The sequence below is a fragment of the Macrobrachium rosenbergii genome, chromosome 12 (assembly GCF_040412425.1).
Source record: "Macrobrachium rosenbergii isolate ZJJX-2024 chromosome 12, ASM4041242v1, whole genome shotgun sequence".
Taxonomy (NCBI): domain Eukaryota; kingdom Metazoa; phylum Arthropoda; class Malacostraca; order Decapoda; family Palaemonidae; genus Macrobrachium; species Macrobrachium rosenbergii.
In genome coordinates this window covers 55,516,675-55,543,480 of record NC_089752.1, presented here as the reverse complement: position 1 = coordinate 55,543,480, position 26,806 = coordinate 55,516,675, and the positions used below count along the sequence as shown (strand labels likewise).

Sequence of the window (26,806 nt, the reverse complement as noted above, 5' to 3'; positions counted from 1 at the left end):
CTGTTTGTACATCCTGGGACTCCTGTTGATCAAATCTACACGAGTTTTCTTTATTATACATGACTCAACAATGTTCCTTTTCGTGATGTCTTTACAGAACATGATCTCTTTAGCTTCTTTCCAATTCATGGTGTGGTTGCACTCATTCATATGTTGAAACAAACTGCTTGCAGTATTCCCCGTTCTGACATTATGTTGTTTTAATCTTGTTTCGAGATCCTTTCCACTCTGTCCCATGTACTTTCATTACACTGATTGCAAGGGTCTCATATATGCAACCATTCTTCTGTAGAGGGAATTCCTGATGAACATGTTCTTAAGTACATAGTTCTTAAAAATGACTTTAACTTGAAATGGTCTCAACAACCAGGGATGGCCATAAACTGGTTACAGTGGTAAAACAAGAAGTTTTTTCACATTAAAACCACTCCTATGACCAACTTCATAAAAAAGATTTCTTGCCATTTAATATCCAGAAGGCTACTGAAGTGAAGCTGTCAAAGGTTTTATTAGATATATTACAAAACGAAATCGTTATTCAACAAAGTAATTGGACAACAAATGCTAATAATGATTTCGTTGTAATATATTTAATAAACCTTTGACAGCACCACTCAGTAGCCTTCGGATATGGAATAAATTTCTCCATTAAACAAATATATATTGGCATGAAATTGGGAATGCATTTTGTAAGCTTGAAAAATATGGTAATTTCCGAAAGGTATCCTGTGGGTTAGGTATGTTGATGATGGATTTTGTGCTTGGCCTGTTGACAAAAATGAGGAGAGCTTCCTTACAGCATTAAATGCCCTAGTACCTTCTATAAAATTTACCTTAGAAATTGAAGTAGATAATGAGTTGGCGTTTTTAGATGTTTTAATTGTGAGAAATGGTAGAAATTTTAAATTTTCTGTGTAAAGGAAGTCTACGAATGTAGATTCCTACATACATTTTTATTCAAACCGTCACCCGAGAACGAAGATGGTGGTATTTTCGTCTATGTTTTTAAGGGGCGCTGCCGGTCAGTTGCCCTGACTTTCTCGAGGCTGAGTTTCGGAAGGTCCGAGACATTACAACAAACCTTAGATACCCTCGTGATTTTATTGACAGAGCTGTCTGTAGAGCAAGAAATCTTTTTATGAAGTTGGTCATAGTGGTGGTTTAATGTGAAAAACCTTCTTGTTTTATCATACTGTAACCAGTTTATGGGCCATCCTGGGTTGTTGAGACCATTTCAAGTTAATGTCATTTTAAGAACTATCTACTTAAGAACATGTTAATCAGAATTCCCTCTACAGAAGAATGGTTGCATATATGAGACCCCTTGCAATCAGTGTAATGAAAAGTACATGGGGACAGAGTGGAAAGGATCTCGAAACAAGATTAAAACAACATAATGTCAGAACGGGGAATACTGCAAGCAGTTTGTTTCAACATATAAATGAGTGCAACCACACCATGCATTGGAAAGAAGCTAAAGAGATCATGCTCTGTAAAGACATCACGAAGAGAAACATTGTTGAGTCACGTATAGCCTAATAAATAAAACTCGTGTAGATTTGACCAACAGCAACCCCAGGATGTACAAACACAAACAGGATGAACTACTTGTAAACAACATTTTTAGACAATTAGTTTTAAATAGTAGTTCGGTAGTTTTTATGTTATGTATTACTGCACAGAGGTATCTTTGTAACAAGTAATGATTTTTTGTATCACCTGACCCTGAGGAAGGGAAATAAACGAGTGCTAACAAATCCTTCTTTCAGCTCTACGATAACATAAAATATCGCAAAGTTCTAGCGATAGATCGTCAATATATGTATGTATGTGTATATATATATATATATATATATATATATATATATATATATATATATATACAGTATATGTGTATATATATATATATATATATATATATATATATATATATATATATATATATATATATATACAGGGTGCTGCATAAGTAACGCCCTTTGTTTAAGTGGAACAAAATTAAAGCCTTTTGATTATCCTTTATTTTTTGAACATGAATGTATTGCCACAGGTTTATACATTAATATAATATATTACTAAAATTAATATAATGCTTATCCAGTTTAATAATGTTCAATACAAATGATATTTTGGCTTTGCAACCTTGGGATGTTAAATTCAGCTGATAACAATCTTGCGGTTTCAGCACCATTTTTATTGTTTTGATAGTACAGTTGAATTGCTTTTACTCTCTGTTCCTTTTGTTAATCTCATGGTTGTATAAAATATCTGAAAAAATGAAAGATTTAGCAAATTAATTAAAGAAAATAATAAAGAAAATATATATTATAAGATATAAAATTAAAAATGGCGTTACTTATGCCGCATTATTAAACCGAATAAGAATTATATAAATTTTGTTAATATATTATATTAACCTATTAACCTGTGGCAATACATTCATGTTCGAAAAAATAAAGGAAAATAAAAGGCTTTTAATTTTGTTCCACTTAAACAAAGGGCGTTACTTATGCACCCTGTGTATATATATATATATATATATATATATATATATATATATATATATATATATATATATATATATATATATATATATATATAAATATCTTAATTCCATCGTCTAATGAAATTTAACGATGAAATTATAATGACGTTCAATCCGGCATTATTGCCATAAATATGATGACTAGACCTATATCTTGGGCTAACTAGCACTGTTGGTTATATGCTCGCACGTGAACTTAAAAAATAATTATCACTCTACTGTATCACTGAAATTACATAATTGCAATCACTTTCATAAAGAATATTTTGAAACTGCAAATATAATAGTAAGTACCGGTGTTATAACTACGTCTTATTTTTCAGAGTAAGGTAAACTGACAACGTATCCTGGACCTAGGTTAATGTACTGAGCCATTTAATTTTACATGAGGAATTAGTTACTACTGCTTGATATAAAATTCCTTTCTTTTATCGTTGTTATCCACTCAGTCATTCATCTAGGGCAGTGAATGTCAACTGACAACGAAATCAAGAGCGCTATCATCTATACTCGTAGACTAGGCCTATGATTTTTTATAAAATCTTACGTTATACGAATGAAAGTTATGAAATCATTAACACTCGTTCCTTTCAAAAGTTTATGTCACTGTAGCTGTAGAATAATCAAACTGATTAATATACAAACACATTAATGATTTTCACATGCAAAAATTGCAATGTAAATTGCAAAGCTGCCGAGTTCATCGCCGAAAAATAATTTGCTACCAAATGGCAGTATGAATGTTATTATGTATATATATTTCATACAAACTTCAAGAAAATATACCATCAAAACTAGCAAAATAAGAATATTTACTAGTATTATGAAAAAGAATAAATGTGGATTTTGTTGATGGCAAGATTAAAAATAATTTAGAATAAGTAACTGATGGCGGGTTGGCGCTGGAGCCAATTTGCACCAAGATTTAGTTTATCTAGATCTTGGTTTGATCAGGAACCAACGGTCAGCGTCATGCAGGAACAGCACACCTGATAAACATCCAAACGCATCCAAAAATTAAAAAGAATAACACTGATAATTTATTTTTATGGATATTTGTGTGTGAGACTTATAAAATAGAATCGTAAAAAATGTTCATAACTTATTATTAGATTTTAACTAGCACACACTCCTTAAGTAAAAAGTGTGGAAAAAGTGCGGAATTTTTTATGTGTGGATTCCATGCTCCAAGCCTAATCACAATGTGTACAAGATAATCCGTATTAGTGACATCATTTCCACACTTCGGCAGCACTGATTCTGTATTTGATCCTAGCCTTACCCCATTGCAGAATACGGACCTATAGGTCTGAATCTTATATCTGCTGTAAAGTCCTAATTTGAATTCTACATTTAATCCTAGCCTTCCCCTAATGTAGAATAACGATCTAAGGGCCTGAGCTCCATATCTGATGCAAAGTTATCATTGATGTTACATCAATCTCCCCTTACAAACAGGTGGCAATATGCATTATCGTCTTGATCATTGTCCTCGGGGCCATGTTTGGGAAGGTGGAGGACGGTGACGAGATTCCCGAAAGGAAGGTGGGGAAGATCCTCGTCCAAACGGAGTGCCCGCAGAATTACGGATCGCGTCCCTTGCTCGTCGTCTCCATGGACGGGTTCCGGGCGGACTATCTGACGAGGAACCTGACGCCGACTCTGCAGGAATTCGCTGACGAGGGCGTCTCCGCAGAGTACATGGTTCCCTCGTATCCTACCCTGACTTTTCCCAACCACTATTCTATTGTTACGGTGAGTACAACAACAACAACAACAACAACAATAATAATAATAATGATAACTATAACTATGAAACATTATCATTCAATTAATATTAATGTTGATTAAAATAATAACTGCACTGAGAGAGAGAGAGAGAGAGAGAGAGAGAGAGAGAGAGAGAGAGAGAGAGAGAATGGTGAACAATTTACATGTACTTTAGTTCATTAACCTTTTGACTTTTATGAACTACTTGTGTCTCTTTGGAGGTTAGTGTGGGTGGAGTGATGACTGAGTGTGTATGTGTCAGTGTCTTGTAATATTTACACAGAGACAGCATATGATGCTTAACACTAATTCTGGCTATTGTCTAACTACAGCCGCAATGTAAAAAATTGCATATCTGAACAGGTTACTTATATCTAGTTCAAAACAATAGCAGACCCTTTCAAAGGATAATATGAAGCCTTTTTATTCAGTTATTTTACGAGTCCAAGATAGAGTCAGATCGAATGTCAAATTGTTTTAGGGCCAGCCTTCACCCCAAATATCATGTTGAAATTGAATGCAGGATTTGTGCAGAGCTTGGGGCCATCCTTCATTCCAAATATCAAATTGAAATTGAATGCAGGATTTGTACAAACTGGGGCCAAAGCAATAATAGATCCTTTCAAATGATATGGAAATTTTCTATTCCGATATTTTATTTTTTTAAGATAGGGCCAGATCGAATGTCAAATTGTTTTGGAGCCATCCTTTATTCCAAATACCAAGCTGAAATTGAATGTAGGATTTTTACAAATTTTGGGGCCATCCTTCATACCAAATTACAACTTGAAATTGAATGCAGGATTTGTACAAACTTCGGGGCCATCCTAAATTCTAAATTACAAGTTGAAATTGAATGTAGGATTTGTACAAATTTTGGGGCCATCCTTCACTCCAAATATCAAGTTGAAACCGAATGTAGGTTTCGAACAAAACCTGACTCAGCCTGAATCTCCTCGACAGGGATTGTATCCTGAGTCCCACGGGATCATTCGCAACAACTTCTTCGATCCAGTTTTTAAAGAGACCTTTTCCTACAAGAACAACCACATGACCGAGGGGAGATGGTGGGGAGGGGAGCCCATCTGGAACACCCTCAATAAACAGGTAAGGTTCTGTCATTTTTCCTTTTGCGACGAGGAAAGGACAACCAGAGTCTGTCACACGAGACACATGTTATGAGTCATTTTTCCAAGATTAGGTATGTGGTGATTGAATATCAACGATATTCAAATCGCAATAACATCGTTACTTATGACGCTATGATTACAATATTTTTAACGTGAAGCTAATTCTATGTAAATTAAGCCTTTGTAACAATAGTTGAAACAAAAACTTTATAAATTTTCTGAGATTTTTGCAAAAATGTATGTGTATATTTTTTCTTTTACTTCAATTCCCAATTATGCACTAACGTATTTTTATTGTTTTTATGGTATGAAAACCCCAAGATATTGATTGTATTGTTACCTTCTATTGTTTCATAATGTTGTGTGGTAAAACTAAAAAAAAAAATGATACAACCCACCGCCATTTTTCGTCTTTTTAATAAAAAAAAGTTTGAAAATTTCCCAAAAATATTGTCACAAGTAATATACATCAGTAAACAATAATACACATCTAATGGAGCATGTTAATGATAATCCGAAAAAAAGCCGTTGAATAATGCTTTATAGTGAAGGTAATGGTGATTATTGCAATATATTTTTAAAAATCCAAAAAGTCAATAACGTCACACAAATAACAAACATCAATAAACATTAGTATGATAATTCTAATCCTAATAAACTTGTGAGTAACAATTAATGGTGACAACAGTAGTAATTAATACATAAAAATAATCTGTAATGATGAAAAAAGCAGGAGAAAATGGATAATGGCAAAAATCGTTTTACTCACCAGAATTGAAGAAGTTCTTGTCTTATTTATTATTTCTGTTAGGTAGTCAGTTGCATTAATCCATTGCAGGCAGGGGTCATCTGCAAGGAGTGGAGGGAGTGGGGGGAGGGGTCTGGCAATGTTGAAATGACTACGCCACTTTTTATGTTTGTAATACGAGCTGTTAGAAGAAAGATGAGGACATGGCATGGTCTGCTCAAAGTTCATGGCGACACAGACTCAGTCATCTTCTCAGAGTTTGGTATTCTTCTTGGCACTGGAAGCCACAGATATCTTTTTCCCTATATGCCTTTGCTCACGTTCAAGATCTGAAACATCTGTTCCAGCCCGCCTCTCATCAAGAGCATTTGTGACCCAATTGAAGGTATTGCGTCATCGTTCTCCACAGAGCAAAAACCGATATTCTAAAGGTGAATGAAAATCTTGTTGTATATTTAAACTATACCATGGCAACATCAAGCTGGTTGACATTCATCCAATCCTGGTATTTTTCGTACAGTGCACTGATGGTGAGTCGAGACTCCAGATATTACCGGGTCGTTGTGTTTTTACGGGTGTACTGGCTAGAACAAATTCGTATAAGTTTTAGTCCTGATTATGATGACAGATACAGAGAGTAGGCCTATATACAGTATAACAAATGAAGCAAGCCTCATTTGTGCCTCATTTCACACTTAATAGAAAGATTCCTGAAAACATAACATCCATGTACAGGTGGTGCTCGAGTTACGATAATTCATCTTACGATAATGCGAGTTTACGATGGGGTTAGCAATTAATACCGATACGACAATACTTAGAAAATATTTTAAAATTTCGCGCGGGCGCAGGCAACAGCGTAGAATCAGGCAGCAAGAGAGACCAACTTACAATAGACCAACTTCTTTTCCTCCATCTCTTTATTCCATCTTCTAGTTAAAAAAAGTAAGAGCTACTAGTAAGAGAATGATAAAAGCATTGTTAGCAACCCTATACTCTTGCGAAAATGCGTACAGCCATAAACAACCGAACGAGAAACTGTTGTTTTGCTAATAACCAAACCGGATAACAACTGTTTTGCTTGCATTTCAACCATCGTACGGTTAAACAATTACCGAAGTTATGTTAAAAGTGACGTTAAGTTCAATAGGACTGATATATTTTTACATTATACCCTTATCCGCTGTGGAGAAAAGATAAACAAGGAAATATACGGCTACAGTAAATTTAAGTTACAAGTTGTAGCTGAAGCAGAGAAAACAATGTTCAAGCTGCTAATGACTATAAATTATCGTGCATTGGCAACATGGATGAAACTCGACCGTAAATAAAATTGGAGAGTTTTTTTTTAATCAAAGCTACTGGGCATGAAAGAACACATATTACTGCTGTTTTCACGCCGATAAAAGATAAATAGTAAAGCTCGTATTATGATGATGAAATCAAGAGAAAATAACAAATGGAATCTTGATTTTTTTCACACAAACAAATATGCTCTAAACGGCCTGCCGCCAACGTCATCTATTAACGAAAAAAAAAAACTAAATTAATTTCACAACGAGACTTAAGTTATATTTCGACTTAAAGACACTTCGTATAACAAAAAATATCTTTGTCCCATATAAATAAAGTATCTAGAGATTCATTTACGCTAGCTAGAAGCAAGAAAAGCGCTCTGAACTGAGTTAAATGCGCCGAAATAAACACCCCGTGATCGATTCCCAAACCAAAACATTTGATCACTATGATCGCAGTGTATAATGCAAAAGCAATATGAGAATATATACAATTGGATACAGTGTAGTAAAGCATAACTTTTTAAAAGATCCATGGAAAAGATGCACACTCGTTATTTTGATGTTTGTATAATACGGTGTTATTATGGGAAAATCCAGTTTAATGTAGGCTAGGCTACCGTATATGATATACCAAAATGTAAGCTAAGCCTTGTTTGTTATTCAATTTCTCTTTATACTGAATTATCATAAGTCAATCTGCATTGAACCTGCAGAATTAGCTGACACTAATAATTACTATACCGTATATGTATAGAGTATACTGTGTAGTGTAGGCTAGGCTACCATATATGTATAGATGGTACTGATTACCCTAGTGTAGGCTAGGCCATATTCGAGATACAATTTTGTCAACAAACGATGGGTTTTTTGGAACCTAACCCCATCGTAAGTAGGGCAATACCTGTATTAGCTAAGCAGACTAATGACTATCACCTGTGGGTAAGCTTAGAGATAAGGATAGGCATATGCTATGTTGAGCCCTGGTTACATTCGATTGGGTCTAGGCTACGTTAATTAGCAAACTGGACAAAAAATGCAACTCAAATTGTTGGGTTCGTTTCTTGTACCTGGATTTTGGAAAAAAAAAATAAAAGTGCTACTTTGTGGATTGTGACAAACTGGAAATATCTTACGATTAGCTCATCTCTAAAACTAAACACCTAATACACACAGGAAACTTGTGTTGGTGTACAAATCAACAAATATTACCGTACATTAAGATTTGTACATGTTTATATCAGCTATTTTCTATCAGCTGTATAGTGTGTTTGTGAATAATAGCATGATTATTTTTTTTTAGAATGTTTCGATGAACTTATATCTTTTCCTCCACAGTTGGAGAAACAATTTTTATCATATCCATTATTATGTTTTATTGCAAGTTTAATTGTTACTGTTGTATCCATTTTATTATCTTTAATTAAACATTGAGGACAATGTTTGGTAGGTGACCGAGTGATGTAATGATATATGAATAACATAAATATGAGAGAGAAAAAGAACTGAGAAGAGAATCAGTGATATATATATATATATATATATATATATATATATATATATATATATATATATATATATATATATATATATATATAGAGAGAGAGAGAGAGAGAGAGAGAGAGAGAGAGAGAGAGAGAGAGAGAGAAAGAAACAGGATGCGTTATGCTCAGGTAATCAAAACAGGGTGCGAGTATAATCTACTGAAATCGTTAAAGGAATTTTTAAACAAGCTCGTCTATGTGCTTAGCTGTTCACTCTCGCTGGAAACCAAGACTTCCAGTGAAGTTGTAAGTACCCTCCTTTGTAGGAGGGTTTAATTCAACTAATACACCCAAAAAGGACATCGTTAGGTAAGCCCCAGCCAATTAGGCTTCTACCAAGGGCTGGACAGAAGCTATTGCCCGCCAATCGTAGGATGGGCATTCCATTTTGAAAAGCCTTCAAAAGGGAAGGAAGAGAAGCAGAGGACAGAGAAGAGCAGAGAGAAGCAGAAGATGAAATAGAGCCTTAGTGGAGTGAGGCTGAGTGCCTCACCAGTTGTGTGTTGAGAAGAAGCAAGGCTCACATTTCGACTCATACTTAGATTCACTCAATTGTAAATAATGTGTATATTTTAATTAGTGAGTCAATGAAGTGTGTCTTTCTAAAGCCTCCTGGGACTCAAACGCTACTGCAACAACAAAGCCAGCAACAATAAAGCATCTATAAAAGAAGATAATAACTTCTTTACATGGGCAACAAATAAAATAAATCATAACAAGTTGAAGGTGTTAAAGAAACATTATAAAAAAAGAAATGCATAACAATAGTATCCAAATCCTTTCTTCACATTATATTAGCAATACTCTTCCATATGTTATTGACTATTGTTAAATCCTTATTGGAGGGTAATTTCAGGTCGTACAGCCACTTACGCTGCTGCAAAGTTCAATTTAACTTTTCAGTCTCCATGAATGAAATTTGATGTTTTCCTCAAGGCATTTTCCTAGGAGCGAAGCCCATACGTGTAGCAACAGTGAAGTAGATGCTGGGACATAGTGACGTCACAGATGTCCGTTACCTTGTGATTGAGTTTTCAACACTACACGCAACGACTGAAACTTACAGAAAATGCGTAACGCAAACGCTACTGCATACACAACCATGCCTATGTAAACAAAAGTGTATATTTTCATATGTTCTATTTTTTTCTGCAAACACAAATGCAACCACGAACGTGTTAACTGGAATAATACAATTTAGCCCAAATTGAGGTCATTCAGCACTGAAAGGGGAAATTGAGAGTAAAAGGTTTTAAATGTGTAACAGGATGAAAGCCTAGCAGTTGCGCTATGAAACAATTGTTAAAAGAGGGTGGAGGGTAAGACGGAAGAAAGAGAATATGAATGGAGGAACAGTAAAAGGAATGAAAGAGGGGTGCAGCTGGGAGCCGAAGGGACACTGCAAAGAACCTGAAGTAATGCCTACGTGGTGCACTGATGGCACTACCCTGCTACAGGGGCCAACGCGTTAATGGAATCCTAGCCTTCAGCTATGCGTTCAAGGATTCACTCTAAACACCTATTATTTTTCTGGTGGTGGGGTTCCTCCTCCTCACGTTCTTTATTGTTGTTCCTCCTTCAGACAATTTTTTCCACAGCAACTTGGGTCCTCATAGAGGCTATTGCATGAATGCCTATTAGGCTATTTCCTTACACCGAGGGTAATCGCCTAGCTGCGTCCACTCCTTGCTCGCTTTGCCCTTAGAACGTTTTCCCTATTGGCCAGTATGCCTTGAAAATATCATTAATCGTCTCATCACCCACTTTGGAAAAAAACACTGATGGGATGGTACACACAGTCTACGCGCACGTAGGCTACGGTTCAGCTAGCGGCACAAAGGGGGTGTATCTTAAAATTATCACCAGGCCTATTACTGTTATTGGGATGCATTACTCGTCATCTGATGTCTCCTTCTCTTTAATATCACAGCTTTCCTCTTTATCCTCAACTACTGAGACACTGCGATACCCAAAAACAACACAACCATCATGATCTGTTACCAGCAAAAGCTCATACTATCACCATCATTTGAACATAAACATGCCTTTATCATTATCCACGGCTGCCTGGCAACATCGCACATTTCTATGAGACCTACGTTGTCTAAACTCATTATAGCGGTAATATTAAAGCCGGACGATTAATAATACCGCCTACGACACCGAGAAAATGGTTTAAGTACGGGACAACACGGTCACTGAATGACTCTCAAGCAACAATAACAAAAGCTCTGATTGGCAGACATTCTTCGAGTAATGAACATCCTTTATAACGGCTCACCGACATCAAACGATTATTCTCTCGCTGTAAACAAAAACGCTTGACATTAAAAGCAATTTTTGACCAAAATGGAGGCGGTTTATAGCGTTATTGTGCATGCCATATTTTAATTGAATGTTTGAGAAGGGGATTCATGTTCTAACGCGAATTTCGTTGGAAGGCACATGTGTTTCTTGAGCTATAGACTCGATTCCTTCTTGGTGACTATAGAAGGGGAGATAGTGGTTTTGGTTGTTGCGGGTGGGGGTTATTTTATGGGGGGAAGAGGATCCTGTGTGGAATATCTACAGTATGTCAAATTTTATACTCTTTTTCATTGTTTTACTGAGTTAAGTTAATCACATAACTCTCAAATCCGATGTCGACAACCAAAGAAAGAGAGAGAGGCATATGAACTATTTGTCTCTTTAGCTGACGACAAGCCATCTTTTTCAGTTATGACGGAATACAGAATTCGAGGAAGCTAACAAGAGTAGCAGAGAGTTGACGATTACTTTTAGTCTGCTTAAAAAGTCATATATAACGTCATCCCATAGGACTTGCCTGAATCGTAATTGTTAATTTTTATTTCTATCTCCCTTATACTCTCGTTATTTTTTATATACTATGTTTATTTTTCATCTAACTATTTCTAATATGGAAAATATGATTAAAGTAAATCACTAAGGATAGAAACATGTATGTTATATGAAGAAATTTATGATAAAATTTGGCTTGTTGATAAATGTTTGTTTATGTGGATGCGTTCATTGCCAATCAAAACGTGATATAAAGAAACTAAATGATATAAGTAATTAAGAAAGTTGAAAAAAGTCGGCATATTCGTCAAGAAAACTATGTAAATATGATTAGGTAATTAGATAGAGTTCATATATATCTATATTTACGCACTTGTACTTCAACAATCATTGAACATTTTTTTTTATACAGGGAAAGAAGAGTGCTACCTACTTTTGGCCTGGTTCCGATGCCTTCATCGAAGACGGCCAGCCAACCTACTGGATGAAATACGACGGAACGAAACCTTATAACGCCAGGATAGAACAGGTAAAATATTCATACATACAGGTATTATATACATACATATACACACATATATATATACACACACACACACACATACTGTACATACATACATATATACTGTATATATATATATATATATATATATATATATATATATATATATATATATATTATATATATATATATATATATGACTGTTTAACAATTGGCTGATTACAGCTGACTACACAATGGGAGAGGGTCCCCTGAGTAAAACCTGTAACTGTGCGTGTGTGTAGTTAGACCTATATTTCAGGTTTGCTAAACGACTGAAACTAAGTGTATGTTTTATATCTCTAGTTGTAATTATGCTTAAGAGTTAGGGTCATTTTTTCACACCTGAATTTTTACTTTGAAGGTAGTCGATTGGCTCATGCTCCCAGAAGAAGAGCGTCCACACTGGATTACTTTGTACTTCAGTGAACCAGATTACACTGGCCATGCTTATGGGCCGAATTCTGAGGAGGTAAGTTTGTGGATTTTTTCCAAGCATTGTAAGATTCCAAAATTGTATAAGAATTTTTTAAATCTCATAGGTATTTGATAAGTATTCTTTAGCATCTTACACAAAGGTCTGTATTTTTAAGAGGTTTTAAAACTCTGTTATTTTTTTATTTCAGCTAGCTTTTTAGTATCTTTTTCTTATAAAATGTGATGGAGTCTCTTTTCTAACCTTGTGTTTATTTCCGAAACTTGCAAGCAAATCTCTGTCCATTGAAACTGCATATTAGTTACATAGTTCTCCGGCTAATTTTGGATATTTTTTCTGCATTCTATTTTGTTTTTGTTTTTTGCCTTATTAGTGACTGTGTCTGGAAAATGACTGGGGTTCAGTGCCTTTTCAACTGCAACGCCTCAATATCCGAAAATGTATTCCATACCTTTAATAATATATTTCCTTAGCCTACACACCTACTAATATTTTGCTTGATCTTAAATATTCTGTGAATGAATATGAAAACAGAAGCTTCAAAATTTCACTATGATCCTCTTCAGCTGTACTAAACTGTAAATACGAAGTTACAAAGAAACAAAACATAAGAATAAGGAAACATAAAAAATCAAATGAGCAATAAGAATGAAAACTGTAGGTCTGGGTGTTTTCCCTGGGAATTGTAATTGAAACTGGAATCTAAAATTTAGGCAAAAGGATAAGTTCTGGGACGGATGAGGTCATAACATTGAAACAATTGTTAGGAGGGTGGAAGAAAGTGCATATGAACGGAGGCATAGTAAAAGAAACGAAAGGGGTTGCAGCTAGGGGCCGAAGGGACGCAGCCAGGAACCTTAGGTGATACCTACAGTGCACTGTTGGGGTATCTTCATTTCTTGAAGGGGGTCTTCTTGTAGCTGTATAAGTAACTGAGTCCTTTGCTGATACTGAAGATGAATTAATCTTGTTCTTTGCAGCTAAACGACGAATTGAGAATGATGGACTATTACTTCAGCACTCTGCTAGAGGGGCTGGTGGAGAAGAACATTCTCAACTGTGTCAACATCATTCTCCTGTCCGACCACGGTCTTGCTCAAGGAGGTAAGTTCATTGATTGCCAAAGTTACTGTCCGTTCGGGGAACAGTTGAATTACAGTCCGTTCAAGGAAAAGTTGAATTACAGTCCGTTCAGGAAAAAGCTGAATTACAGCCCGTTCAGGGGAAAAGTTGAATTACAGTCCGTTCAGGGAAAAGTTGAATTACAGCCCGTTCAGGGGAAAAGTAAACTGTGAAGAAATATAACCCATAGTAGATAATTATGGTCATTACTTAGTCACATTTCTAAAAAAAAAAAACTATCAAAATGTTCCATCTTAGTCAATGGACCAATAATTATTGGTGTCTATTATTTAGTTCGAAAAATGTCGAAAGGAAGTTTGATATTTGAATGCTACTGTAAATAACCAATTGTCTCGATAGTTCATTGACTAAGATGGAACATTTTGATAAATTTTTTTTTTTTTTAGAAATGTAACTAAGTAATGACCATATTTATCTACTATGAGTTATATTTCTTCACAGTTGACTTTTCACTGAACGGGCTGAAATTCAACTTTTCCCTGAACGAACTGTAATTCAACTATTCCCTGAACGTACTGTAATTCAACTTTTCCCTGAACGGACTGTAATTTATCCTTTCCCTGAACAGACCGTAATTCAGCTTTTCCCTGAACAGAATGTAATTCATTCATTAATTTTCTAAGTTAATTTAAATTTTTTGTTTATCCTAAAATAATTTTTTTTTATTTCCTCGAACAGATAAGATCCTGAGCGTGATGGATTATGTTCATGACATCAAAGACCACGCCTCGTTCAAAGGTGGCGCCAGTGGGAAAATTTCTCTCAAACAACAAAGTAAAGGTAAAGGGAGATTAATATAATTGATTTCATATATCTGTCTGTTGACTGACCTTCTCTGTGTACGTATGTATGTATGATTGTATGTATGTACTATGTCTATATATCTATGGAGTAAATCTATCTTCTCTATCTGTCTACTAATAATCTTTATCTGCCTATTTACCCGTTTATTAAACCTCTTCATTTGTTTATCTATAACGACACCAATATGGAATTTTCTGTTTTCTCTTATAATTCTTTTGTACATCTTGCAAGGCACATAAATACATATTTTTCACCACCAAATACTAAAAGAACCATTTTTGGACAGAAGACTCAGTAAAAGTCTTGGAAGTATTATTATTATTTTTATTTTTCAGATGAAGAACCCAGTTCATATGGAACAAGCCCACAGGGGCCATTGACTTGAAATCCAAGCTTCCAAAGAATATGGTGTTCATTTAAAAGAAGAAGTAAATTTACTCTTTCAAATCCAAGACCCGGTTACCCTTCATGGCGCTTCTCTCTCCTTTTTCCAGAGGCCGCACTGGAAATCATGCGCCAGTTGTCCTGCAGACGTGAAGAGATGAGGGTCTACGATCCGAAAGGCCTCCCTAAGAGGGTCCACTTCTCCTATAACAGGCGGATAGAAGATCTCATCATTGACGTCGACCCCGGCTACGCCTTGAATCTCAAGCCGATGGACTGGGTTATGGACGGAGTCCATGGCTATGACAACATCTTCCCCGAGATGAACGTACGTTTCTTTCTCTCAGTTATAGTCTGTGGGGGATGAGGCAAGGTAGCTAGCCACTGGCGTTTTGTTGACTCCAGCTGACTCTGGTAGCCACTGATAGCTTGTCGATCAAGGGGGCTGGGAAACTTGCTCAGCATATATATATATATATATATATATATATATATATATATATATATATATATATATATATATATATATGTGTGTGTGTGTGTGTGTGTGTGTGTGTGTATACATATATATATGTATATATTTGTATATATACAGTATATAAACATATATACATATATATGTTCCTATATATATATATATATATATATATATATATATATATATATATATATATATATATATATATATATATATATATATACATATATATATATATATATATACATATATATATACATATATATATGTATATATATGTATTGTATATGCATTTATATATATACATATATATATAAATACAGTATATATATGCTTTAACAGTTTATTTTGTCTAGTTTAGCTTATTCAAAATTCCCTAATGTAAATCTAAAATTCAAAGCAAAGTTTTAGGCGAACAGAAATTTCACAAATTGTCCAGTCCGATTCAACTACACCTGAGTTTAACATTTCCAGACTATATTCATGGCACGCGGTCCGGATTTCCAGTCGAACCTCAAGGTGAAACCGTTCCAGAATATTGAGGTGTATAATCTTATGTGTCACCTGACAGGTGTAATACCTGCTAAGAACAACGGCACCTGGGGGGCCCTCCATCACATGCTACGTACTCCTCCAGAAGTACCTCAGATTGTGGTAAGTTACGAATTTAAACACTTTGGATAGAGTGGATTCAGAAATTGTTCATTTGTTGCTATTCTAGACTAAGAAAATTATACTAGCTTTTACCTTTTTAAAGATTTTCGTGATAATTAGTACTATAACAGGATACACAACAAAGTTCATGACATTTTATATCCTGACCTCTTTTGTGGGGAGGGGAGAAAGTTGGGTGTCTTTGGGGTGGCTTGTTATTTATATGCTTTAACCCCTCTAAATACTTGTATTTTTCTGATACATTTTTAGGGGATGGGGAGGGGGAAAGCCTGGCAGCAGGCCCCCTTCCTCGTCACCATCATCTAAACCTTTCTTGTCCATTGTTTTAGCTTACAGGCTCCCTCCCTCTTTTGCTGAATGCTTGAAAACTTTACTATTACTTTTCTTTCCTGTCTGTTCTTTACATCTTCTCTCATCATAAGTTGAGCTAGTCTTTCTGATGTAGTTCTAGGTAAATGCCTCACTTCTCAAACCGTTCGTTTTATGACTTTTCTTAATATGTCCTGTTTATCAGTTTTTCCACTTTCTGGTTTGTCTCGATTTTATGAACTAGCATTCCCTCTCTGAACTGTTCATATTTACTTCTTTGTTAGTGAACTATTCGTTAATTCTGACTTGTCTGCAAATTTCACAGGAACATGAAAAGCCACCAGTTTTGAGATACCCAAATAGTAGCCTTGGGAGTTATGCTGGGGACTCCGGATGCGAGGGAGATGCAACAATTCTTGAGGTGAGTAAGTCTTCTAAAAGCTTTCAGAAATGTCGACATTATGTTGAACTTATTTTGATTAATTTTTTCGTCTGTGAGATTTGTGTGAACTCTATACCATCAGATGGGCCTGGACTTGTAAAAAAATATCATAGCTGAAGCTATAGATATAGAAATGAAATGGAAAAGTAGAAAACTAAAAAGAATAGAATGCTGAGCCTTCCTGATAATGCTAAAGTAAGCTAGGCATTGCGAGAATTTAGTGGCTATTTTTCCTGATGAGGTTCAGGCCTTAGTGAAGGGGTTCTTTTGTTCCAAATGCATGTAGTTCTGGAAAAGTATCATTAATTTCTTTTAATCCCCTAATTTAATACATAAACCAGAAATTAATGTGGTGGGAATTCCCAGTGCCAAAGCGAAGCTTTATTATAGAAAAGGGTCTTTGAATTCGACTATACGATTGTTTAGGTGGGCTCTTGTTGAATAAACATAATTTTTTCACCAAAACACAGTATTCTTTTGTATTTGCTTTATTTTATGGATCACGATAATGATTTTAATCTTTTAACTTTCCACAAACTTGATAACGAATATAGAGTAAAAAGATAAATAAAGATAAATAATAATCGCATTTGTTTTCGGCCCGGAAAAGTTACCTGGAAAAAGGCAAAATCAGCTTTTTAAGGAAGTTTAGCGAGTAAATAACTGACAGTGTAAGAGTAAAAAGACGAAAAAGTTGATTTTCACCATTACCTGCACAGAATCTATTTTTATATGGTACTGCTATTTTCGGCATGACTAAATAAGGACTGTCTTAGTATTGAATCTTCAATTAGCTGTTTCATATACCTTGAACTTCCAAGACGACTTTCAATGAATAATACATGTGATTGGAGAGAGAGAGAGAGAGAGAGAGAGAGAGAGAGAGAGAGAGAGAGCTGCATTCGCCACTGACATTTCTCTCTCACGAACAGCCCTGGATGCCCTCCCTTGACCTGACAAAAGAACAGGAGGAGAAGATAGAGACCTACCATGCGCCGTGGGGCATCCCCACCATAAACAACAGCGTCGTCAACGTCTCTATCTTGTACCACATGGACCGTATCACAGGTATGTTTCGCGTATCGTACTAGAATTGCAGTGAAGTTGCCAGCTTTTGAAAAGATGTCATTCTTCTAAATCTTTGTTACCTTATTTTTTTTTAGTTGGGGGTTGGGGGGAGCTTAAAGTTGGAAGTCTTTAGAATATCAGTTTCTTATTTCTTCTTAATATTTAATACCAATATGGAAGGAGTGTATAAGTCATGGGGATTAGTTTGCAGCAAAATGAACTTTGACACATCTGACCATTCATGAAAAGTACTGAGCTACAGGAAGCGGACGTATTCTGAACAATCCTTCAATTATCTTGAATTTTATAACCAATGCATAATTATGATCTGTTTATCTCCGCAGGTTATTCTTCTGCGATACAAATACCTCTGTGGACAAGCTTCACCGTCTATCCTTACCAGATTGATAATTTCCGTAATAACCTAGGTGGTTCTAGGTGGTCCAGTGATGCAAGATTACAGCCTGATATGACGCCGACCTGCACCGCTTACAGTGTGCTCAAAAGACTGAACTTTTCCATGTTACCGCTGTTCCCATCAGGTGAGCTTTTTATCATTAACACCCTTCACAAGTCATTTCTCTTAGTATGTTCTACAGATGTTATAGGTCCCTCCCCCTTTTAGATAATGTAAGTTAAGTGACAATTTCACCATATTTTTCATACCATGTAAGTATAAAGTTTATCACTGTTCCTAACAACAGAAGGAAATTCAACACTGATGACAATGACACTATTTCAGTGATCTCATTGCACCTGTGTTGTATAGACCCATGTGATCAATCAACACTTAACCGGCGTTTTAATTTCCTCAGCGTTCAGCCGAAATCACACTGAGGGCTGGGACACGTCTCACCTGATTAGCAACGCCATCCCAGTGAGTCAGGATGTCAGGGACCGATGGCAAGGACTCCTCAGCACCCTGGCCCCGGCCTGGATCGAGTCCCAAGGACCCCTGAACTTCGTTCTCGGTCCGGTTTTCGATTACGATTCGAATTCTCATCCGGATAATTTTTCTGCATTCAGGTAATTTCCGTAGGGGTAAATGAAGGGACGATTAGCAGGAGGCCTCGTAACACCCGGGAGGCCGTCTCTTCACCTCTTTATTGTGGGGGGAAATCAGTTATCCTCTTAGGAGTACGCAGCTCACTGGCCGTTGCTTTGCCTCTGTTACCAAGCTTTGGAATTTTCTCCCTCCTGCTTTTCCTGAAAATTATAACCATCCCTCTTTTAAGCGCCAACCCTCTTATTTATGATCTTCCGGCCTGGTCTAGGAAAGGGTGCTATAGAGTGCTCCTCCCTTTGGATTTCGAATTAAGAATTAATTAAAATTATAATATCTTTCTTTTAATCTGTACAGTTGATATCTAACTGAGTCTTTTATACCCTCAGCAAAAAGCCAGCGGTACCCACTGACCTGTTCTGTGTACTGACCCGGTGTCAGGCGGAAGTCAGGACCTTAGACAGATGCCCCTTCGAGGAACTAGACAGCATAGCTTTCATCTTTCATCAAGATCAGCCGATTAGTAACTGTTTGGTAAGTTTTCAGTCAGTAATCGACGGTAATAAAAGGCTTTAGGTAAAATGATTCTGGATTTCACCACCTTTTAGTTCAACTTACAGAATATCTTTTTGCTCAATGACAGGAATAAGACCGTAAAATCTTATAAAACATTTCATTGTATTTTCTGTACCAGAAGTGAGAACATTTCATTTTTCAAAGGTTCCAAGAAGTGGAATAGTCGGCCCCCCCCCCCCTTTTTAGAAGTTAAAAGCTGAAAAATAATCCTGTTACATTAAAATCCACTTAACGGAATATATCTTTTCCCATTTTTCTCTTGACATAACAGTTTTATAATTATAAGCATTTTATGAATACAAACTTCTAACAACATTTGCCCTCTTTTCTTTCTTTCGTTCTTTCACAGAGTTTAGGCGAATTCGCCCTGAAATTCACCAGCAGGGTGAAGGATGTCGAGTTAGTCACGGGTCTCACCCTGTTCCCGAAGGTGCCCTTCGAAACGCGGGTGCATCAGATTCTCCGAATACACCCTCAGCTGTGGCCGCTGTAGCGGTCTCGTCCTAGAATTATAATGCATCGTTTAAATCGCTCAGTGAGCCGATTGCGACTGCATTTCTCTCGAAAGAGCGACAGTCTTGTTTGATGCACAGGGCTGTCACGTCACTAATTTATGTGCGCCCTCTTCCGAGCGCAAAATCATTATATATATTTATACTACCGGCTGTCTTAAATATTTTGTACACATATTGTGTAATGTTTGTAACATGTATATAACCATATCCTAAAAAATATAGAGATGATAGTCAGGATTTTTATTTTTATTTTATAGCCTCCATTCTTTACACATGGTCGGATCACCATGGAACCCTCTGATCCACTTCTCACCTATACTATTCTTTTTAACACTTTACTTTTCTCCACAATTCTCGCCTTTCCAATTCTTTAATGTCAGATGCTCTAAAAGACTATTCATCCCAAATACTTCAACAATCAACTAAAGCAGGAGTCACTGCTTATTCGTGCAGCGCGCAGCTTGCGTTTGCTAGATCCGAGATTAACCCCAGCCTATCTCTCACTAGTCTACCCGTAAGCTGTAGGTCCCGTTGCTAGGTAACCAATTGGTTCTTAGCCACGTAAAAATAAATCTAATCCTTCGGGCCAGCCCTAGGAGAGCTGTTAATCAGCTCAGTGGTCTGGTTAAACTAAGATATACTTAACTTATCTGCAAATGAGTACCAGAGCTAGTAGGGTCGAGAAATAGTGAGCAGGGCTAGCAATTTCATTCCCTAAAAGCTTGCTCAAAAGCGGGAAGGCTCTACTTTTGTGGCTTTACTTCCTTTACAGGGGAAAAGTGCATGGTGTATATACTTGTATATATATATATATATATATATATATATATATATATATATATGGTTACATATATATATATATATATATATATCAAAAATAAGTAATAAATATGTCAAAAATATGAATAAATCACAAATGACAAGTGATTCACGTAGCCAATCAGTTCATCTCAGATTTGAAATAAATAGAAATTACTCATAGAGTAGCAGCAACAGTGGGAATGAAGGGCAAGTTTCTAGATGTGACTTCTCCAAAGATCAAAGATCAACTACTAAGATACTAAAATATGATGTAAGTCCACTCCGCAAGATGAGACGATCAGTAAGGCGTGCTGCAGTTCTCCCTACCCATAAATTTGTTTGTGAGTTCTGTTACTCATAACATCGGTCCGGGCGTTTTATTGAACTCCATGATCGCATATACCTTGATATGCACTGAAATATTTATGGGAATAGCTTCACGAAATGTCCTCGGTGGGCTTCAGTATATGAGTATAGGTTCTCATCTATTATATGAGTTAGGTTATGATAAATTACATATATTAGTTCCCAGATTTTAGTATTATCACATACAAGCTATATATATATATATATATATATATATATATATATATATATATATATATATATATATATACATACATACATACATATATGCGCTTGTATGTGATATGCACAAAATCACGGGGTAATATATGTAATTTATACATAGCCTACTTCATATAATAGATGAAACCTACTCATATAGAACAAGCCCACCGGGGCCATTGACTTGAAATTGATTTCGTGAGGAAATATATTCCATAAATATTTCAGTGCATATCAAGATATATGCAGATCATAGTTCCAATAAAATTCGGCACTTACCGATGTTAAGGGAGTAACGAACTCTCACAAACAAATTTATGGGTAGGAGAACGCAGCACGCCTTACTGACGTCACATCCTCGAAGCTACAGAGTGGACTTACATCATATTTTAGTATCGCTTAGTAGTTGATCTTTGATCTTTGGAGAAGTCACACCTAGAAACACCCTTTGATTCCACTGTGCTGCTGCCTACTCTATGGGTAAATTTCCTATTGTGGTTTCTTTGAGTTTCTTTACAAGTCTGGGGATGGATGATTAGACTACGTGAGATTACTGTCATTTGTGATTTGTTCATATTTTGACATATTCATGTAATATTTTGCATAGACGTTACGACCAGTATAACTTTTTTTTTCTTAATCCAACTGCCATGTCCCTGGAGAAGGAACAATGACGAATAGTTTTACCTTTCCTTAGTAGCTTGTGTCAACGATTTTAAATTTTAAACATTAAGCCTAACAAAGGTGGCTCCTGGAAAAAAAAAAATCATAGCTCCATTGGCATACTTATACTTTAACTGTTGATTCGTGGATTACTGATACTCATATCATATGAGTAAAATGTTAGAAAATCCAGGTCCATAGTTCGCTGGTCTTTGCTGTCATTTTCTCTTTGAGGGGCTGGTTGCCCAGTGTAACCTATATATGTTATCAACCACAGTTAGGTTTTTTGTTTTTTGATGAATATTTTGGACCCAGGGGCCGATGGCAGCGAGATAGTTCAGTGCCTGAAAGAATATCTCTCATGAACATTTTAGCAGCAGTCTTGTTGCCCTTAGTGTCTAACATCTTGAATCTCTTTTCATTTTTTTCTTTTTTTTTTTGCCTGGCCTGGAGGCACGACAAGAAATCCGATTGGCTTCGCATACAGTTTTTCCATTGGCGATGGATAAGGTTTTGAAAGGAAGATAGTCGTTTTCAAATTATTATTTTGAAATTGTTGGCAACATCTGAGGAACAAATCTTACGGATATTCATGAGCAGGGTACTTGCCTAGGCAAATATTACTGACATATGATAACCGAAAATTTGGACTTAAGAAAACCCTTCATACAATGGCTAACATTCCATGCGTTTGGGAAAACAGCTCACAAAGTAAATCGATCCTCAAACGTGCCCGCATAGATAACAAAGGAATCGTAGAGAAGAAAAGTTGACATTCAATAGGGAATGTTACCGTGAAGATTACCAGATCTCTCGGGGACAGATATAACTTTGGCTTTTTGCCATCCAACACAGAGCTTCAAAGAATAAAAAGAAATGATTTATCAGTATATTATAAAATTATCTGTATTTCGCCATTATCAAACATGTAAGTATTATAGACCACTGGATAAATTCTTTTGAATGAACGATGGTACAGTAATTTAGCTCCTGGATTGAAGCCTGTCCAAGAAGATGATAAATACCTCATTGTAATTCTGAGGCGTGATGCTTTATTTCCAAACAGATTTTGGCCCAGTGGGTCTGGAAGACGGTTCTAGGGATTAAGGTCTTCAGAGAACCCACAAGAAAAAGATTAATCCTCCCTATTCTCAATAGTTGCTAGAGATTGATTCCTAGGTAATCTGGTCCTCATCAGGAACAGTCAAACAAGAACTATAGTCAACATTTTTATTCCACTGGGACGTTTCGGCTTTAACATAATAAGTCATTTTCGACCTAAAATAGAGGCAAAACACCAAAACATTAAACTTTATACTAGTAAAATGCAAATGAAAGAAAGGTCACACTCGAGAATATTTTTTTATAAACTACTTTATCATAAAAAAAGACACTACTTAGAAAAGAAAACATAGTGACTTAAAACTAATACAATTCAGTAAATTGAAATAGTCAATAACTAAGAAAAAACAAACTCAAGACGAGATAAAAAAAAAACATCAAATAAAACAAAGGACTAATAAACATTAAAAAAAGACAAACAAACACGAAAAGAAAAATTTGACAACAGAGAAATTAGCCTCATGATTGGAAAGCGAGAGCGGATAGAAAATCAGTCGATTATAGATAACGGAAAGGAAGACTGATCTTGGTTGAGTTATGGCTTAAGTTTGTGAATATATATAGATTCTAAAATCCTTAAATCAGACAATATTGAACAAGAATCTACAGTTTTAAAATCCCTTATACTTAGTCTTGCCTGATTGCATCTACTGCAATGTTCACAGTTCTTCGTTGGACGAGTCGATAGAGTTCTCGGCTAGCACTCTGCTAGGCCCGAGTTCGAGTCTCCGGCCGGCCAGTGAAGAGTTAGAGGAATCATTTCTGGTGATAGAAATTCGTTTCTCGGTATAATGGTTCGGATTCCGCACTGTTGCAGGTCCCATTGCTAGTAACCAGTTGGTTCTGTAGCCACGTAAAATAAGTCTAATCCTTTGGGCCAGCCCTAGGAGAGCTGTTAATCAGCTCAGTGGTCTGGTTAAACTAAGGTATACTTAACTTTTCACGGATGGAAGACGGCTGCTTGACTGCTAAGTCTCTACCTGTCCTGACGCTGATGCCTGCATGCTGGCAGTGTCTCGTTTTGAGCGCCTTTTTGGAACTACCCAAATAACCCCCTTGGCAGCTGGGTCATGTATAACAGTAAAAAATTCCGGAACGCAATAAATCATGCAGTTTATCTTTGAAAGGTAGTAAGCTTTTTATTGTAAAGTAATCTGTGAATAAAATCTATCAAAACAGCATTACAATTCCCTCTCAAGTTGCTTAATTAATTCACCAATGTAAGGCAATTTGCATTAAAAAACTAGTTTAGGAACTGTAACAACTGCAACTTTAGGACTGCAAACGCCTTCCAGAAACAGCCTATTACGTTTAAAGACCAAATTGGTTGGATAACCATTATTTGAGAAAAATTTTAGCAAAAATTCCATCTCTTCATGAAACTAAGTGAAACTGGAGAATAAATTATAAACCCTGCAGATTAAGGTATTAATTGCATTTAATTTGAAAATATTTGGACAGTGACTGAAAAAACTCAAACCCAATCCTGAAAAAATGGGTTTCCTGTAAACAGAGAATGAACTCTCGGATTTGTCAATGAAATATCTAAAAATGGCATCTTATTATTCACCTCCCTATCTACAGTAAATTCTATATTTCCATGTTTGCTATTTAGGTAGTGAAGGAAACTCTTAGCCTGGTGTTCATTTTCAAAAATTAGAATAGTATCAGCTAGAAATCGCTTCTTATAGAGCAAAAGTTTAAAATGTGAGGGGCAATCCTCCAACCACTTTCCCTCACGAAAACCTCAAAACAAATTAGCAAAAATGCATAAAATTGGGCCACCCATTGCTCCCCTATCTACTTGTAGTAAGCTTTTTATTGTAAAATCGTCGCTAAAAATGAATTTAAAAGTAATCTGTGAATAAAATCTATCAAAACAGCATTACAATTCCCCCTCAAGTTGCTTAATTAATTCACCAATGTAAGGCAATTTGCATTAAAAAACTAGTTTAGGAACTGTAACGACTGCAACTTTAGGACTTTACATGTTGCCTCCAAAAGTGCCTTGAACTTATTCCTAGTTAAATCTCTGAGTGTTCCCATCTTTATACATTTCATTCACAGCTATGTCAATGGTTTCATTAAGAAGTATGTTCGTGAATAAAGATTCAATGTCAAAACTGCATCAAAAATGATTTTGAGGTATATGCAAATGCTTTAAGTCATTAACTAATTCACATGAATTTTATAGAGAGTAAGTAGCGTCCGTTATAGTGCTTAAAAAGGGTACTACGAACTTAGCTAAACTATATGACGGGGTACTGTAAGAAGCAACGATCGGTCTTAAGGGTACGCTCGGCTTATGGATCTTTGGTATAATCTGTATAAAATAGCGGGGGAACAACCACTTGCATAGCAGTTGTTGTATTCTTCATCTGAAATATAATTACCTTTTTTCAAAAAATTAAGCGACCTGTTTATTTTGTCCCCAGTCAGGATATTCCTGCGATAGGGGTCTGTATGTGGCAATTTTCTTAGATTTAGTAGTGTCATTAAGTAAAGATAACACTTTATCAATGTAACCCTCTCCGCTTTGAAAGAGTACACCATTTCCTTTGTCAGGTTTGCTAATAATCAATGAATTATTCTTTCCTAAATTCTTTAGCAAGTTAATATCATTCTTTGTAAAAATCGGGCACATGATAGACTTGAAATTATAGAAAAATTTGTAAGCTATTGGCTAAACTTGTCTAACCATAACCTTAAAATCTTCTCCCGGCAAAATAAGCTATTGTTTCAGTCTGTTAACAAGGGATTCAAGAGAAAGGAAATATTTTGGGAATTTAAATCTGTTAATTGGCAAGCAAAAATTTGGACCAAAAGATAGTAAAAATTTCTCTCTTTCAGATAATTCGTAACCAGAAAAATTAAAAACTACTCTAGAAGGGTTTCTGGGATTGTATAATCTATAGTTGCATATCTCTCGGTCATCTACTATATATATGCAAGTAAGCAAATATCAACGAAAAGATTTGAACATCAACACACAAACAAGGCCAGCTTAATCTATTAACAGCTTTCCGTAGCTTTCATTCGAGGATGGGAAATCACGTTTATGATAATACTAATAACCTTCTTTTTGTTATTATAGAAAATTAAAATCACTCCTCGTTAGCAGTCGTCGAAACTATCAGGTGGACATCAGGAAAACTCCCAAAGCTCTGGACAAATTTTCAGACTTTCTCGGTAAGAGGTAAAAGAATTTTCCCAGTTATTTTTTTTTATTATTATTATTTGTGGAGTTTAAAGAAATTAACTGGAAATTCCATGGTGTATTTTACGCTGTTACGAGATACGCGGGGTTTTATGTTGTTCTTTAATTCACTGTCGTTATTTGTTGCTTATAATGTGTGTCCAGTTTTATTTATTGTTGTTTGTTATATATATATATATATATATATATATATATATATATATATATATATATATATATATATATATATAT

The 26,806-nt window shown here is 35.7% G+C and overlaps 2 protein-coding genes across 5 annotated transcripts in view; both read left to right on the top strand.

Moving 5' to 3' along the window:
* The window catches only part of LOC136843667 (ectonucleotide pyrophosphatase/phosphodiesterase family member 3-like), a 68,169-nt gene extending 47,727 nt beyond the window's left edge, over nt 1-20,442 (top strand). For both annotated transcript variants that reach the window (XM_067112229.1, XM_067112230.1), the window contains 14 exons: nt 4,004-4,300; nt 5,279-5,422; nt 12,244-12,360; nt 12,737-12,844; nt 13,789-13,912; nt 14,630-14,731; nt 15,250-15,467; nt 16,092-16,271; nt 16,927-17,022; nt 17,976-18,111; nt 18,456-18,653; nt 18,927-19,137; nt 19,504-19,648; nt 20,040-20,442. In XM_067112229.1, coding sequence (XP_066968330.1) covers nt 4,004-4,300; nt 5,279-5,422; nt 12,244-12,360; nt 12,737-12,844; nt 13,789-13,912; nt 14,630-14,731; nt 15,250-15,467; nt 16,092-16,271; nt 16,927-17,022; nt 17,976-18,111; nt 18,456-18,653; nt 18,927-19,137; nt 19,504-19,648; nt 20,040-20,183 — 2,220 coding nt within the window. In that variant the 3' untranslated portion in view covers nt 20,184-20,442. The remainder of the gene's footprint in view (nt 1-4,003; nt 4,301-5,278; nt 5,423-12,243; nt 12,361-12,736; nt 12,845-13,788; nt 13,913-14,629; nt 14,732-15,249; nt 15,468-16,091; nt 16,272-16,926; nt 17,023-17,975; nt 18,112-18,455; nt 18,654-18,926; nt 19,138-19,503; nt 19,649-20,039) is intronic.
* Nucleotides 20,443-21,943: 1,501 nt separating this feature from the next.
* Nucleotides 21,944-26,806, top strand: part of LOC136843666 (ectonucleotide pyrophosphatase/phosphodiesterase family member 1-like) — a 21,828-nt gene continuing 16,965 nt past the window's right edge. Inside the window, exons 1-2 of one of the 3 annotated variants that reach the window (XM_067112227.1) lie at nt 21,944-22,053; nt 26,453-26,547. Coding sequence is in view for 1 of the 3 variants with exons in the window: in XM_067112226.1 (XP_066968327.1) it covers nt 22,050-22,053 (4 nt within the window). In the remaining 2 variants the exon portion in view is untranslated. Of the gene's footprint in view, nt 22,054-26,452; nt 26,555-26,806 lie in introns of all 3 variants that reach the window. The other 2 variants (XM_067112228.1, XM_067112226.1) reach the window with 2 other exon arrangements.